This window comes from Drosophila innubila, chromosome X (assembly GCF_004354385.1).
Source record: "Drosophila innubila isolate TH190305 chromosome X, UK_Dinn_1.0, whole genome shotgun sequence".
In the NCBI taxonomy this organism is placed as follows: Eukaryota; Metazoa; Arthropoda; class Insecta; order Diptera; family Drosophilidae; genus Drosophila; species Drosophila innubila.
In genome coordinates this window covers 20741032-20756229 of record NC_047626.1, presented here as the reverse complement: position 1 = coordinate 20756229, position 15198 = coordinate 20741032, and the positions used below count along the sequence as shown (strand labels likewise).

Below are 15198 nucleotides of genomic sequence, written 5' to 3'. Positions count from 1 at the left end.
AGCTGTCTTGGGAGTGCCACATGTGTTGTTGCTAACGGCATTGTAACATAATGAGCAGCGGCAGCGAAGAGGAAAATAGTACTCCACTTGAGCAATGGCTCATATTGTATGAGTTGAAGTTTGGCGCGCAATGTGCCAGACACACACACACACACACACACACAGACACACACACACATCTGTAAAGAGAGAGGGACTGAGTTAAATTTTATTTTTATTTTTATATTCATTTTCATTCTTTTTTTGGTATGCATTTTCCAAAAATGCAACAAACTGACTGCCTGACTGTTGATGCTCACACCCGCTCTCATTCAGTCTCTCTCGCTCTCTTCTTTCTCGCTCTCTGTCACTGGCATCAGTGCTCATATAAGACGCTGAATATGCTAACAATTTTGGACAGTCATTGCCAACAGCTCGACGCGAGTAGAATAAACCGGAGATAGGCGAAAATAAGAAAATATACTATAATGGGTGTCATATACAAAATACTGAAACAACAACGCCATCAGCAGCAACAACAGTGCATCAACATGGATCTGAGTATGGCGACCAAGTGCAAGGTGCAGGCGGCGATTAAACAGCGTCAGTTGCAGCGGCTCGAGTTGCTCCAGCAGGTAGAGCAACAAGAACAGGAGCAACAGGAGCAGCAGGAACAACAGGACAGTAACGAGGACACACTTGCCGAGCAGCAACTGCAGCAACTTTGCCGCTTTCTGGCCGAGAATGCGGCACGCAAGAAGGTGCGCCTGGAATTATATTAACCCATTTCAGAGTCCATTAGCTAAACGAGTCTTTTGTCTTTGCCAACCTTTAGCGTCAGCGTCTCAGGCTGCAACAACAACAACAATACAACCACACAGTCGGCGATAATGCGGAGCAGCCACTTTGCGAATTGCAACCACCGCATTCACCGCATTCACCACATGCACCACAGTCACCGCAAGCAGCTAGCACTCACGACATGGACCTGCTTATGGAGCACCTGAGCACATGCAGCAACAGTGACGTCATCGCCCAAGCAACAACCACAATGACGAGCTTGTCATCAGCTGCACCTCGGGACAGCATCCTCCTCAAGATACGTCATCAGATCTTCGAGCGCAAGCGGCAAAGGCAGCGCCAACTGGCCGAGCTGGTGAAGCAGCGATTGGTCGTCTGGCGACCATGGTGAATGAGAGTTTTTACTGTAGTTGCTTCTAAGCAATGCTCACTGTATATTCCTTTGCCGTGTGATGTTCGCGCAGCTCTTCCATTTTCCTATGATCACAACTTTATTTTTTGTCTTTTTTTTACTGTTTTTTTTATCATAGCTTTTAATAAAGATTTTTTTACTGAAAAATTAGAAAGTATCACAGCAAGTTTCTGCAGCATAACGATGTTTGAAGACTTTAACAGCTTTTCACCATTCATATCAATTTACATATATGAAAAAATCGATTGATTTAAATAATACTTGGTAAGTATTTCGGAACATAACTATACATTTTTCGATGGAGCTCAAGAAAGTTACTACATCTTGGAACCAAGGCTGCAAACCTCCAAAATTATGTTCAATATTGGGTTCGGCGGTTTGGTTTATATACCCCCTGAACTCAAGGTTGAACTAACAAAAAAAAAAATAATTTTATTTTTATACAGTTTTCTCAACATTTTAAGCTAATTATATTTTTTTTTTTAAGAAATCAAATTTTGATGATATTTTTAAATTTATTTGAAGATTTCAGTATGACTTATTTTAATCCGAAGTCTCAAATAATTGCGTAATATTAGAAAGCCATAAAATGTATGCAATTAATTTTTAGAAAGCGGTTCGGTTTAGGTTTGGCTTCGTAAAGTAAATAATTTCAAGGGTTCGGTTCATGATCCGGTTCGATTCAGAACCGGTTTGCAGCCTTGCTTGAAACTAATAATTTTAATAGCATCGAAAATATCAAAGTTTATAATTTACGCAATTCTTATTTTCTTTACCTTAAAAAACTAAGAAACGAAGAACTGTAGACAAAAAAGATAGTTAATGTAAACTAATGTATATAGATATACCTTATAGTGTTTGACAAATTTGCATACACTCATTAAGAGATTGAAGAAAAACTTCGATTTTATTAAGATTTCAATTTTAATAATTTATTGACCACTTTCAATTTTGTAAGCTTTTATTTGACATTCATATGGAATTTGAATTGTAATAGTTGTGTTTAATATTGAACATTGACACCAATTTAAACTGTTTATTTATTATGGATTATTTTGTATGTCTGTATGTCTGTGTTGTGAGTTTTGGTATTCGATTTTTGTGTATATTGTATATGTGTTTCTGTTTTGACATACTTATACATGCTACGAGTATGAATTTAATATCTGAATATTTGAATATTTCGATAGTGAACATGAACTTATATATTTGCTTGCTTAACTTCAGAGTATTTCAATTAATTGCATTTACTGTTTTAACCATTTTGAGTTGTACATCAATATATATTAGCATTTTGTATACTGTATATCATTTAATATTCATGATTTCATTTTTTATTAAGTTTTCATTCTCTTGGCATTTTGGCTTTGAGCTGTGCTCTTTCACAAAAAAAAAAAAAACTATCTTTCATTCTATAGTATATTTCTGTATCAGCATTTTTTGTAATTTTTTCTTTTTTTTATTATTTTTCTTGACTTTCGGTCAGTAAATACTGTTTAGTAGGTTGTACATAGATTCTGTTTAGTATCTCCATTAGTAATTTATGTGATATTCAAGTAGACAACATTTGCCACAGACATTTTCTAGGTACACACATTTATTTGAGTTATATAAGCGTGCTGCAAGTTATGTTTCTGGATTTTGATACAAACGTGTTTATTTTTTTAGTTTTTAACTTATATTAGCATTGACTAACTAATTAAAATTGTAGGTAACTTAATGTTATACTAGACATGGTCTAGATGCCTGGGACAGTGTATTGAAATTAATATAACGATTCTCGAATGATCTTGAATCGCACTTACTTATTAAATATTAGCTGCCCGTTTATTTTATTTGTTTGCCCCTATTTATATTACGTAAATGCACTCAATGTCTGTGTTGAATTCTTAACTTAATGTTATACAATAAACATATTATAATTAATATAACAATTATATATAATATTCACGCAACAATTTCGTCTGACGAAAGTTTGCATTGTGCCACAAAATTCAATTCATAATTCATAATTCAGAATCGGAGTCCGAAATTTACTTGCACGCACTTAAATTCTACAATCAATAGATACATATACGTATATATAAATATATTTACTTGTATACATATAAATACACCGGCTTACATAAATATCATCTTCTTAATTTTCATCAGCATATCATTTCCGTCCATGTCAGTATCGTCTTCTGAAATCGTCCGTCTGTTGATCAAGTCTGTTCTCTGTCCGTCAATGAAATTCATCTAAAACTATAATATTTGTCCGGCTTTCTGTACGAGTATGATCATTCGAAAGGAAATGTCTGTTCTTGCACATATCGCTCATTAACTTCAAGACTGTCATAATCATGGACAAATATTCGAAATACTCTGGCTCTTATTTCATATTCATCTGGTACTACTCTTCATGCTGGAATCAAAAGATTTCTTCATTTTACTGCCAAAACGTGTTTTTGAGTTATGATAGTCTTAAAGAAATTGAGTGAAGTGTACAAGCATGTATATATATTTTTTTTGAAGTTGATAGTTGCTTGTGTTTATCGAGATGTTGATGTATTCATAATATATATTAACACACACCAAATATTATTATCATTATTGTTATCGCTATGGCTATGGTTATTGTTTAGACGAGTATGAATATTTAAATGCTTTGGCGAATTTCTAAATGCATATTGATACTTCACCTTGATCAACTTCATCATCAACTTCTCACTATGTTTAGCTAAGCTCTTTCATCAGATTGCAAATATTCGCTCCATTCGCTGCCCTTTCTTTCGATTCGATTTTCCGATTTATATCTATCTCATCAAAGCTGTCTTCTGACTTGAAAGTCTCTTTCTCTGACTTACGTCATATCTCTAATCTGCTTTTAGCTCACTTCAGTACAAAGCTCTCTCCTTATCCGAAGATAATGGGTCCTTCTCATGAAACTCTCTTTGTCGCTCTCTCTTTTTTTTCTTTATATATTTCTCTTTCTATTCCGATCAACATCTAAATTCTTTTGCTTTCAATTATGTAACCTGTAATGGACTCAACCTCATGCTAATCTGTATGTACTTGTATGTATTTCTCTATTTACTTGTTTTTACTATCTTGAACCATAGAACAACACCAATATTCATATATATGTATATGTATGTATGCATTATATTACAGTATCTTTATGAAAGCGCCTCTTCTATCGATTTTATGCCTGGCATACAACATCATAATCATCATACAATTGTTAAATCAACTATGAAATCAAATGAAATTAAATAAAAACAGCATCATCACTGATCAGGGAATAATACCGGAACCGTTAACCGAACCTATCCGTTTCATTTTTTTAGTTTTGTTCGTTGGAATGTATGCAACAGGGAGAAGAAGTCATCTCCGACCCCATAAAGTATATATATTCTTGATCAGCATCAACAGCTGAGTCGATATAGCCATGTCCGTCTGTCCACCTGTCTGTCCGTATAAACAAAAGGATCTCAGATATCTCAAATGTTGGCCACGCCCCCTTCCGCCCCGGCAAACCGCGAAAAGCTATAACGCCAACAGTTTTTAAGATAGTACGTTTTTTATGACATTTAACGTTATCTTTAAGTATTATCTATTATCCCAATGAATCTCATTAACATCGGACTAATAGAACGGCAGTTAAGGCGATTCAATGTTTTCAAAGTAATACAAGAAATTGCTTTAAAGTATTTTTATATATATTGAAAAAAGTAACGGGTATCTTATGGTCGGGATCTCGACTATAGCCTTTCCGACTAGTTTCATTTCTTTATGTATAGTTTGGCTCTATATCAAAGAATTACTTCAAATTGAAGTTGGGTTTATTTCGATAAAATACATACATATGTTACGTATGTAAATATCTGTTAATATTTACTATTTGTTTTTTACAAATTAAAATTTTTTAAAAACTGCATTGATACGCACGTACCGATATCGGAACCGAAAGGACAAAACCGAAATATAAACTTTTAACGAAATAGTTGTTTCGGACGTACCGGAACCGATATATATTTCGGTTTGATTCTCTGCTTTTAATCCAATTCTTAGGTCATGAGTAATTAACATAGTATAAAACAACACTTTCAACTTGATTCTGCAATGCTTCACTATTTTGTCGAAGATTACATCTAGATCTAGGTTGCGATTTTAATGGTAAGGAAATGGAATGAAGTTTTGAATTTTGAAAATTAAAAATTGTAAATTTTTAAGTTTTTTCTATTAATGAACTTTATATGTCATAATTAGTATAAAACAACACTTAACAAACTTAAAATTTTTAAAATTTGAATTGTAATACCGGTATGTACTGGCACTAATAGCGGAAGCGAAAGGACAAACCGGAAGCGGAGTGTATATATAGATATAGTGAGAGAAACGTATACGATAATATACTTATATCATATTATTCATAACTTAAGTATGTAAGGAAGTAAGAGATTTGTAAATTATTAATATAATTTTGTGTCTTTGAGATAATAGATAAAGTATAGTTAAATATAATATAGTGTATAGCTAGAAGCACCGTTATTAGTTTTTGAAATAAGAATTTAAGGGCATAGAAGACGACACATAGGGAAACAGTAACAGTTTAAAGTTTGCGATTGAGATTGAGATTAACGGGGGGATTTAAAAACGCATTCATAGGTCGGACTCATGGGATTGGCCTGGATACGGGTGTGGGCGTGGGAGTGAGGGGAAAATCTGGACTATATGCTGCTGGATCGTCCAATGCCAGATGTGGTGGTGATGTGATGATGATTACGTATGGCCACCTTATCGAATCGCACCATTGGGACGCCCTTGATGGTCTGTGTGGTCTGTGGGGATGGGCGGGCAAAGTGGATTACATACAGCAGCCGTGGCCGTTGCTGGCGGACTAGCACTCACCTCATCCCCCTGATGGCATAGCTTGGCCTTGAGCCACGGCCACTTGATGGTTCTCATCAGGGTATTGCGAAAGTCCTCGCTAAACAGACAGTATATATAGAACGTAATCGAGTAGTTGATCAACTCCAGCAGATTGGCAAGCGCTCGAAACACCTGAAACGGAAAACTGGGCAGCACCTCCGAGGCAATCGTCATATGTAGTATTGCCATTGGCGAAACACACAGCAAAAACAGTATCGAGGTACTACCGAGCAGCAAAAATAGCCGTCGCTCCTCCGCAAACTTCCTGGGATCATCGTCCTTCACATAAGTGGCCCGGGTCAATACCATTTGGCGTCGACGCTCACAGGTTCGGCGATAGACCAGCATGATACGCAAATTGAGACCCGCTATCAGAACCGTCGGTATTAGCTTGAATATTACCTCCAACATGATCTTGTACACCGAATAAAATAGGGAGCTCTGATAGTCGGCATTATCCCGCCTCAAGTACACGAACACATTGTTCGGGGTCAGTATGCACTTGATAAGCTCACCCCGAAAGATGCTCGGCAAATAGATGATGAATGTGGCAAAGCAGGTGAGAAAAACAACCACGCTGCAAAGCAATCAGTCACAAATCAATCACATATCAATCACATATCATTAATTCTCGATTCGATAGTTCAATCCTCAAAATGTACTTACCCTGGAGGTCCCATTACGGGTCGAGTGCATCCCGGATGGCACACGGATACGTAACGCTCTATTGTCAACACCAATAGCATCATAACACCTACGCCTGCAATCAAACGATAAATCGATACATATCTTAACTCACTCAATTTTTAAAATTTTGAACCATCATTTTAAATACTCTTATTTTATTCCATCCATCTACTCTTAGAGTACACAAAAATTATATAAATATTGGTATAAAAATAAAATTGAAACGAAACAAAACTTAAAACTTTAATTAAAATTGTATTGATTACAGCTTACAAAATAATTGAAGTAATTAAATATTTTTAAAAATTAAGAACAAAATAAATTTTTAATTCAAAACAATGAGTTAAATTATTATAAATCATTTTATTGAATTTAAATTTCTAAATAAATAGTGCTAGAGTCTAAAAATAGTTGGAAATATCAAACAGTTTTATAGCCTATTTCCACGACAGCACATTTGGCTCATTCGACGCCATTTTCATCATTTGGCCGAAATGTGGACTTCATTTCAGTACAAAATCCGAATGATCATTTTGGATCATTCATAATGAATGAGCCGATTTTTTGTCATTCGACCCGGTGAATTTCAGAATTTTTTTTATCGAGCACGCGATGTTTATCGATAAACTCGTAAAAAAAAGCAATTATCACCTTAACCAGCTGTTTTCATCAATAAAATCGGTAGGCATTAAATTTGCGCCAATTAAAATATCATAATAAATAATAAAATGTTGTTATTGTCTGCTTTTTATAATTTGTGCACAGAAGCCGAACAGCTGCTTTGCTTTAAGTGTCTAAACAGTTTCACATTTGGTCGTGGAAAGCCAAATATGAGGCACATTCAAATGTGAGCAAATGTGACAAATGTGAGTGGTCGTGGAAATAGCCTATTAAAACATAAATAATAGAATTCCTGAAAAACATGTATGATTATTTTGCACACCACTGAACTCTCGTTTATAAGGATAATAGCTATGATATTTTGTATATTATTCGAAAGTATTTAAATGCCATATAATTGACTGAAATGAAAAGCTTGCAAATGTTTCAGTGAGCTTTTCTGTTGTCAGCTTACCCAAACAGCCGTTGCCGAGAAAAAGCTCCAAGTGGGCCGTGTAAAATGCCGGCCCGAATTCCTCCCACTGTCCACGATCCTTGTGGACGAGCATGCGTATTCCGAAGGGTATAGCGAAGACAATGGCAAGCAGTGCGGCGGTGGAATAGGCTGCGAATACAACGGGAAATGTGAAAGTTGGCATTCAAGCAGTTTTATGGCTGGGTTTATGGCATAATTATGGCGTCGCTTCCGGCTGGCCGCGACAGGAAACAACTGAAGCTGAAACTGAAAGCGACCAAAATTCCCAACTCTCGACTCGCGACTCGCGCTAGAAATGAATGGTTCTCGGTTCCTGTTCCCCCTTTCGTTCCCCATTTTGTTTGGCTTTATTTCTTACAGTTGTTATTGCTGTGATATATAATTTCTACTTATTGCCAAATGCGAATGTGTGTTTTTTGTGTGTGTGTGTGTGTAGCTCGCTTATTGATTTATGACTTGTTTATAGCTCCATAATTACATTATTACTTACGAGTATATGCCGCGTGTGCGATCCCTCTGTCCCTGTCCCTGTCCTTGTCCTTGCGTGTCTACCTCTCTCTCTCTCTCTCTTTTTCTCTCTCTGACTTTTCGATGTCGTGCAAATTGTCGTGCACACAAAACTTAATGCTCGATATATGACTTCCTGTGACACACAGACACACGCATACAAGCACACACACATATTATTGTGTGATATACTATACTTAAGTATAATGCTGTTCATTTAATTGGGTACACGGCGCCAAGTTTGACAAGTGTTCATCGCTTGATTCGGTCATCTCTTTCCGCATTTCCGCATTTCATCACTCACTCACTTTCACATGCTCTTAAATTATACAAATCTGTCGTGTTTGCTGACAACACTGAAACATTTTCAGTTTTTTGTCCCACACTTCAATAAGCTTCTAAGGGATTGCCCTCACTAAGCAGGTCAACTGATTGAGTGGTCTCTTGATGCTGAAAATGATTTCCTATTTACGACTACAACAATGGACTGAAAGTTTGCATAGGACAGGGTTGCCAGTCTGCACAATTTAATAATATCCTTTGACAAATTTGCTATTGATCTTTTAATATTCGAATTCAAGTGCTTAACACTTGTTGTACACAGTTTTGACTTGTCAGATTTCATAATTTGATTAATTTGAATAATTATTTCATAAATGTTCAACTTAATTTAATGCTTGTATAATTTCAGCTTCATAAACATTTTCTAAAATATTTTTAAATTTTACCAAGCAATCATGCGGAATTAACTGAAATTATATCTTTTTGAATATATTTAAATCTGAATCTTTTACTCCATTTTTGTACACTATTTTTTTTTTTCTTTTTTTTTTAAAGTTGTAGACGTCAAGTAAAAGAAATACTTTTCGGTGAGCTCTGTCAAACAATTGCTGTATCTAAGCGCTGGAAGTTGGACATTTGTTTAAGCATTTGAAAGTTGTACTTTAGTTTAATATGCAGTCGATAAGTTTGGGCAGCTATTCCCTAGTTAGCCATAAAACATGGCAGACCCTTGAAAGCTCTCATAGCCCGAATGCATAACTTTGCTTAGCAAACTGGCACCAAATATTAGCACCGTGCTGTGTCCTTCTCTCTTTCTCTTCCTCACACACACACACACACACACACACACCTTACTCGCTTTTACTTTCATTGTTACATGTTACAAGCTACACTCACAGCTACAGGACACACTTACATACACTCAAACATTCTTGGAAAGAATCAAAGCCAATGACCGCCAAATGAGACCGCGTCGTAAAAAGGCTGCTGGCAACAAAATATTTTTGTTATTTTAATAAAATGACTGCCCTGATTTCTGTCATTATTACTCAGTCCCCGAAAGCGGAGTCTAGAGAGAGTTCTAGTGCGAGTGAAAGCAGTTTCAGGTTGTCGACGTTGTCTTTCACGGCTCTTCAGCTTTCTTATTTACTGTCAGGCCGCTCTCAGATGAAACTGGTGATATTTCAAGACCCAGCCAAAGGAGCCTTTATTTTGCCTTTCCCAGCTACCAGTTACCAGTTACTAGCTGGCATTTTCCAGTTACCAGCTATCACTTATCAGCTAGCAGCTTCCATCTCCCAGCTGCCATTTGGCAAAGTGGCAACTGGCAAACTGGCAAACTGGCAAAAGGCAATCAATTATGCTGCCATAGCATGCGTAATACATTTCAAGCATTTTACATTTTATACTCGCTCTCGTATTTGGCGAGTTTCGTTTCCTTCATCTTCAAGCTGGCAAATAAAGTGAGTCGCTTTCGCATACATCTAGTATGTATGTATGTATGTATGTACATTGCTACTGCCACACCGCATGCCGCATGCCACATGACTGATTGTTAGTAGGCAACAAAAAAAAAAAAAAAAAATGCCCAACACGCTGTGCCGCTGACAAGTTTCATTTTTTAGGTCATCTCATTAATCAATTAAAAGGCCATAAAGCAAACGAGTGCCTAATATGCTTAGTTAGTTACTTGCTTTTACTTAACATTCTGTCTAATACATATCAACAATTTTTTTCTCTGCTACTTTTTTGTCGCAATGCCGCTGGCTCTGCCGGTTCTAGCCTTGGCCCAAACAGCTTAACGGCTTTACATAAATTTCCAAGGACCTCCCAATCAAATACAATTCCCAAAGGCAGCCTCGTGAGAGTTCCCATAAGACATTGTTGCTATATTTTGCCAGAACACAATTAAAGAACGGACAAAGGTTTTACCATACCTTCCCTCCCCCCATCTTACCCCTCTCCCTTACACTTTTTTTGTGCTAAGATGTGTGAAGATATTTATGTTCAGCACCGAAAAATATTTATTAAAATATATATGAAACTGTGATGTAAAAAGGTTACAGATTTAATTTAGATATGATAAGTCATTTTGATTAGGCAAAATGCTAGAAAGACGTCTTTTTACTCGATTCAACTAATTTAATGTTAAGCAAATTGGGTTTTCTTCAAGTAATATAAATATACTATTAGATCATCTAATTTATGCACTATAAGATTCCTTGATTTTTTGTAAATTCAATATAAATGACTAATAATTCAAATAGCTTATTTTGTGTAGGATTTATATAAAATTTTATGTGAAGCTTAAAATAATGTCAAATCAATAGCTGAATCTTTTTATTAAATATTCTATGAAAACCTTATGTATGCAGATATGCACTAGTTTAATAGAATTTCGCTTAGGTTACTTTAGGCTTCTTAATTAAACCTTTTTTTTTATGACATCGAGCAGCAGATCTAGCAATAAAAAGCAATTTCGAAGGCATCGAATTTGTTGTCTGGTATTTGGAGAGCTTTTAAGTGAATGAAATACTCTTTACACACTAAATTTGGCAATTATTCAGTGAAATGGCCATTTGTAGACAGTCAATGGAATTGGATTTCTATGGAATGACCCCAACAAAAAAAGGCTTTCAAGTGTTTATAGATGGAAAAGGAGCAGCTTGAGAGGGTGGGTTAAGGGGGGAAGTGGATGTTTACTTACCTCGCATGTAGATGTAGGCGGTGCCTCGCATATTGCGACGGGTGAGGACAATTAGATTGAGCACATTACCCATGATGCCAAGGGAGCAGATGATGGGGAGCATGAGACCATAGCAGTATTGGCGTAGGGCTTCGGTGCGCGGATCCTCCACATCCTGCTGGCATGCGGTACAGGGAATGAAAGATAGAAAGAAAGGATGGTAAAGATGTAGCCGAAAGCGAAACCAATAAAAAGTAATAATAATAGTAAACAAAAAACGGCACAGCTCATAAATCATGCAGCGTTTGTACGCTGTTTCTCTCTCTCTCTCTCTCTCTCTCTGTCACTTTCGTTATATGCTATCTCTGTTGCACTCGCCCCTGCAGCCTCCATTGTTGTTCTTGCTCATTCGGATGGGCTGCTACAGATAAAAATTCAATAGTCAACTTGACACTTTTATTTGTGACTTGTTATGCTCACACACACACACACACACACACACACACACACACACACACTGGCAATACAGCTACACCTACATCTCTTCTCTCTCATTTCTACAGTCGCTTATTTGCCTATCCAAATTGCTATCTCGCTTACACATACAGACATCCATGCGAGTGAGTTGACGTTGCCTCATTGAAAATATGTTTTGCATGCTTTTTAACATGTTTGCTTTTGTTGTATAAATTTTTTTTTATTTTTGCTCTTGTCCCTTTTGTTGTTTTTTTTTTTTACTTATTTTTTGTTTGTTTTGTTTTTGGTTTTGTGCTCATACTGCGATAGACTGGCAGCTCCAGTTTGCTTGACTTTGCCTTTTCTGCAGCCTTGAGCGAAAGTTGCGCACAAAGCAGCTTTTTACGGCAACAGCAACGCCAACAGCGACGCCAACAGCGACGTCGACAGCGACAGCGACGTCAACGGCGACGTCGTGTGAGCTAACTTTTTTGCACGTGCTGTGCACCGAAATGAGTTATTTCGCTTTTGCCTTGAATGCGACTTTCGTCCTGTGTGCTATCCTCCAATCCTCTTTCTGCCCCTCAACATCACCCCCTCACCCCTCACCCCTCACCCATATCCACCCCTTTAATAAGCTGTGTGAACAAAAACACATTATAAGTGAGCCGCTGAAAAGTAGGCAACAGTTTTTGTGCCCACAGCAGGTAGCTTTTTGTGTCATAACTGATTGTTGTTCCAATATAAGATCGTTGTACTCGGAACGGATGCATTCAACCTACATTTGATTGAATGCAAAACTCTGCTTTTATTATTTGACAAAAGTGCATAAAAAGTTTATATTCGAACGTTTGCAGTCAATGCACTGTGAAAAATATTCCCATTTTTTGCTCATTCTTTAAAAACTCTTAAACCAAGCAAGGTTTTATTTTTGTAAACTTTCTTTTTTATTTATAAACTTTCTTTTTTAACTATTGTTGCATGAAAATTTTATTGTTTTTCAGTTATCCGAACTCTAACTAACGATTATCGGCATTGGACTACAATACATCGTATAGCTTTCATATAAAAAATCAGTTATAATACAAGTTTTCAATGAAATTTTAAAAAAATGTGCGGAACAATCTCAATATTATGGTTCTATCCAGATTGGACTATTATAGTATACAGTTGCCAGGGAAAAATCGCTATATTTCAATTGAATAAAAATTAATTTTTTTTTAAGTTTCATGGTAACATTTAAGAATATATTTGTACTAACTAATATGCCCATTAATAGCTTAATCGAATCTTGCGATAAATTTGTGGTTTTTTTTAATTGAAATTGAAATAAAAAAAAAATTCCCCATAGTACAATAGAATCGTTCTCTGGCAATTTACGGGCAATAACAATACAAGAATGTTGTGCAAATAAATTTGCTAAATACATTTGACATTCGATTGGAATCGGGCGTGCTGCAGGGAAAGCATTCCTAGTTGAGTAGATGTCTAAAAATATGTTTGACAAATCTGATTTTACAATACGAATACCCTAAAAATGGATATGATTCGCCAAAGAGCTGGCAATAATATTTTGCTGTCGCTTAGTTTAATTTGATTTCATTATTATGCTAATTTAACGATTTTCCCTCTCTCTCTCTCTGTGTCTGTTTCTATCTGTGTTTCTTTGCTTTTCGCTTATCGATGTGCCAAGAATATGAGTTGTTAGTAGAGCACTTACCGTGTAAATGTCGTCCCTCAAGTCGTTGCTGAAGATGTGGGACACATTGGCCGCGGTGCCGAGGACGAGGTCATTGCTGCTAAGATTCGCACCCCAGATGAATGAGCAATAGGCGGGATCTTCTTCGGTGTTATAAAGTCTTGTTATCATAGTTTGCTTGGTGGTGCTTTCCCGTCTCGCTGTTGTGAATGCCGTGCTGGTAGTTTTGCCTTCAAGGATCCATGTTCAGATTCAAATTTAATTTACGTAAGTAGAGTAACCGACAAGTCAAAGAAATTGCGTGTAAAAATAGCTGGCGGGACAAGCTCATGACTGAATGCCGGCTCTGTCATGCCGAAGTCATGTTATTTAAATAGCAAAACGATAGCGGCGAACACGACACCGAGCCTCAACACCGGAATGAGAATGAAAATGAGACTGGGAATGAGATTGCTTCTCAGCTCGGGAATGGGTACAGAAGAACAACAATGAGAACGGCAACGGCAACGGCAACGACAACTCAAAAAGGAAAGGGAACAAGAATGAGTATGAGAATGAGAATGAGATAGTCGCGCCAAGCGGAAACGGAAGCGTTCACTTGTATACTTTGCAATAAAAACAAAGCGCAAAGTGAAAGCTGAAAGCAGAAATAGTCAGGAAAGACGATAGGTAGATGCCAAAGAGGATGAGGAGCGAGAATTTCGACGATATCGTCCGATGCTCCGATGCTCCAAGGCGTAACAATTGAGGCTTTGATTGCCGTTGGTTGGCATAAACAAATCAACCAAAAATTGAAAAGCAACTGGCATGCCAAAGATATAAAAATAAAATGCTGGAAATAATTGCGGGCTGTAAATATGTTGCAAATGAACGAAATTCTGCACGACAAACCTGCTCGTAAACAATGCCGAAAGCACAAAGAACGAGCAGCGACGAGAGGAAAGCCGAGCAAAGTTTTTGCGTCATTTGGAGCAACTATTACCGCTTAGCCGAAATGTTTTCTTCGTCCTTTTTTTTTGGGAGGGAACAGGGGCAATATATCATAACTTTTTATGTCAACTACTTTGTGTAGATTTTTAATATTTCTGCCGATTGGCCTGGCTTAAATTAACTGTAATTGGGGCTCTTATTTCAACCGGATCCGGATTAATGGGCATTCAGCTATTTCAGAATGTTGTGAGTGTTTTTATTTTGCATAAATTTGAGACAACAATAATCATGTTAAAAGCAAACAGTCAGGACTATTTTGGGTAGGAAGAATACTAGTGTATATCAAAATAATTTTGAATGTTTTTCCTAGAGGTATAATGTATTTATGATTGCATAAAATGGTTATATTATATTCTTAAGGATGCTGATGTACATGATGAATGAACAGACATCAATTATTTTGCGTCTTAGTCTTAGTCTTAGGCACTATGATGATCTTACCTAAATGATGCAAAATAATGATAATGCAATTAAATATTATCTTGAGTTAAATGATAGTAATCTGTTAATATTTTTCTCATGAAACTCACTTTGTCGTGCGGCCCTCACTTGGCTGCACTTAACACTTGACTGTAAAAGAATTATTTCCCCAAGGATTGGATTGTGTTGTTTGGTTGGCTGGTTGGTTGCTAGTTGGACAGTTTAGTTGATCCAACGGACTTCGGTATTTGGCTGTAAGTTGCTGA

General features: G+C 36.6%; 2 protein-coding genes across 2 annotated transcripts; one reads left to right on the top strand and one right to left on the bottom strand.

The window, feature by feature from the left end:
* The first annotated feature begins 440 nt into the window (after positions 1 to 440).
* LOC117793462 (PAX-interacting protein 1) lies at positions 441 to 1295 on the top strand. Its single transcript, XM_034633775.1, has 2 exons — positions 441 to 740; positions 815 to 1295. Exons 1-2 carry the CDS (start codon positions 468 to 470, stop codon positions 1169 to 1171), a joined length of 630 nt encoding a protein of 209 aa, XP_034489666.1. The 5' UTR covers positions 441 to 467; the 3' UTR covers positions 1172 to 1295.
* Positions 1296 to 5907: 4612 nt separating this feature from the next.
* Positions 5908 to 13693, bottom strand: LOC117793345 (probable G-protein coupled receptor B0563.6). Its single transcript, XM_034633645.1, has 6 exons — positions 13544 to 13693; positions 11389 to 11542; positions 7872 to 8021; positions 6776 to 6869; positions 6071 to 6686; positions 5908 to 6000 (listed from the first exon to the last, which is right to left on the bottom strand). The coding sequence occupies exons 1-6, from the start codon at positions 13691 to 13693 to the stop codon at positions 5908 to 5910; spliced, it is 1257 nt and encodes a 418-aa protein (XP_034489536.1).
* Positions 13694 to 15198: the final 1505 nt, after the last annotated feature.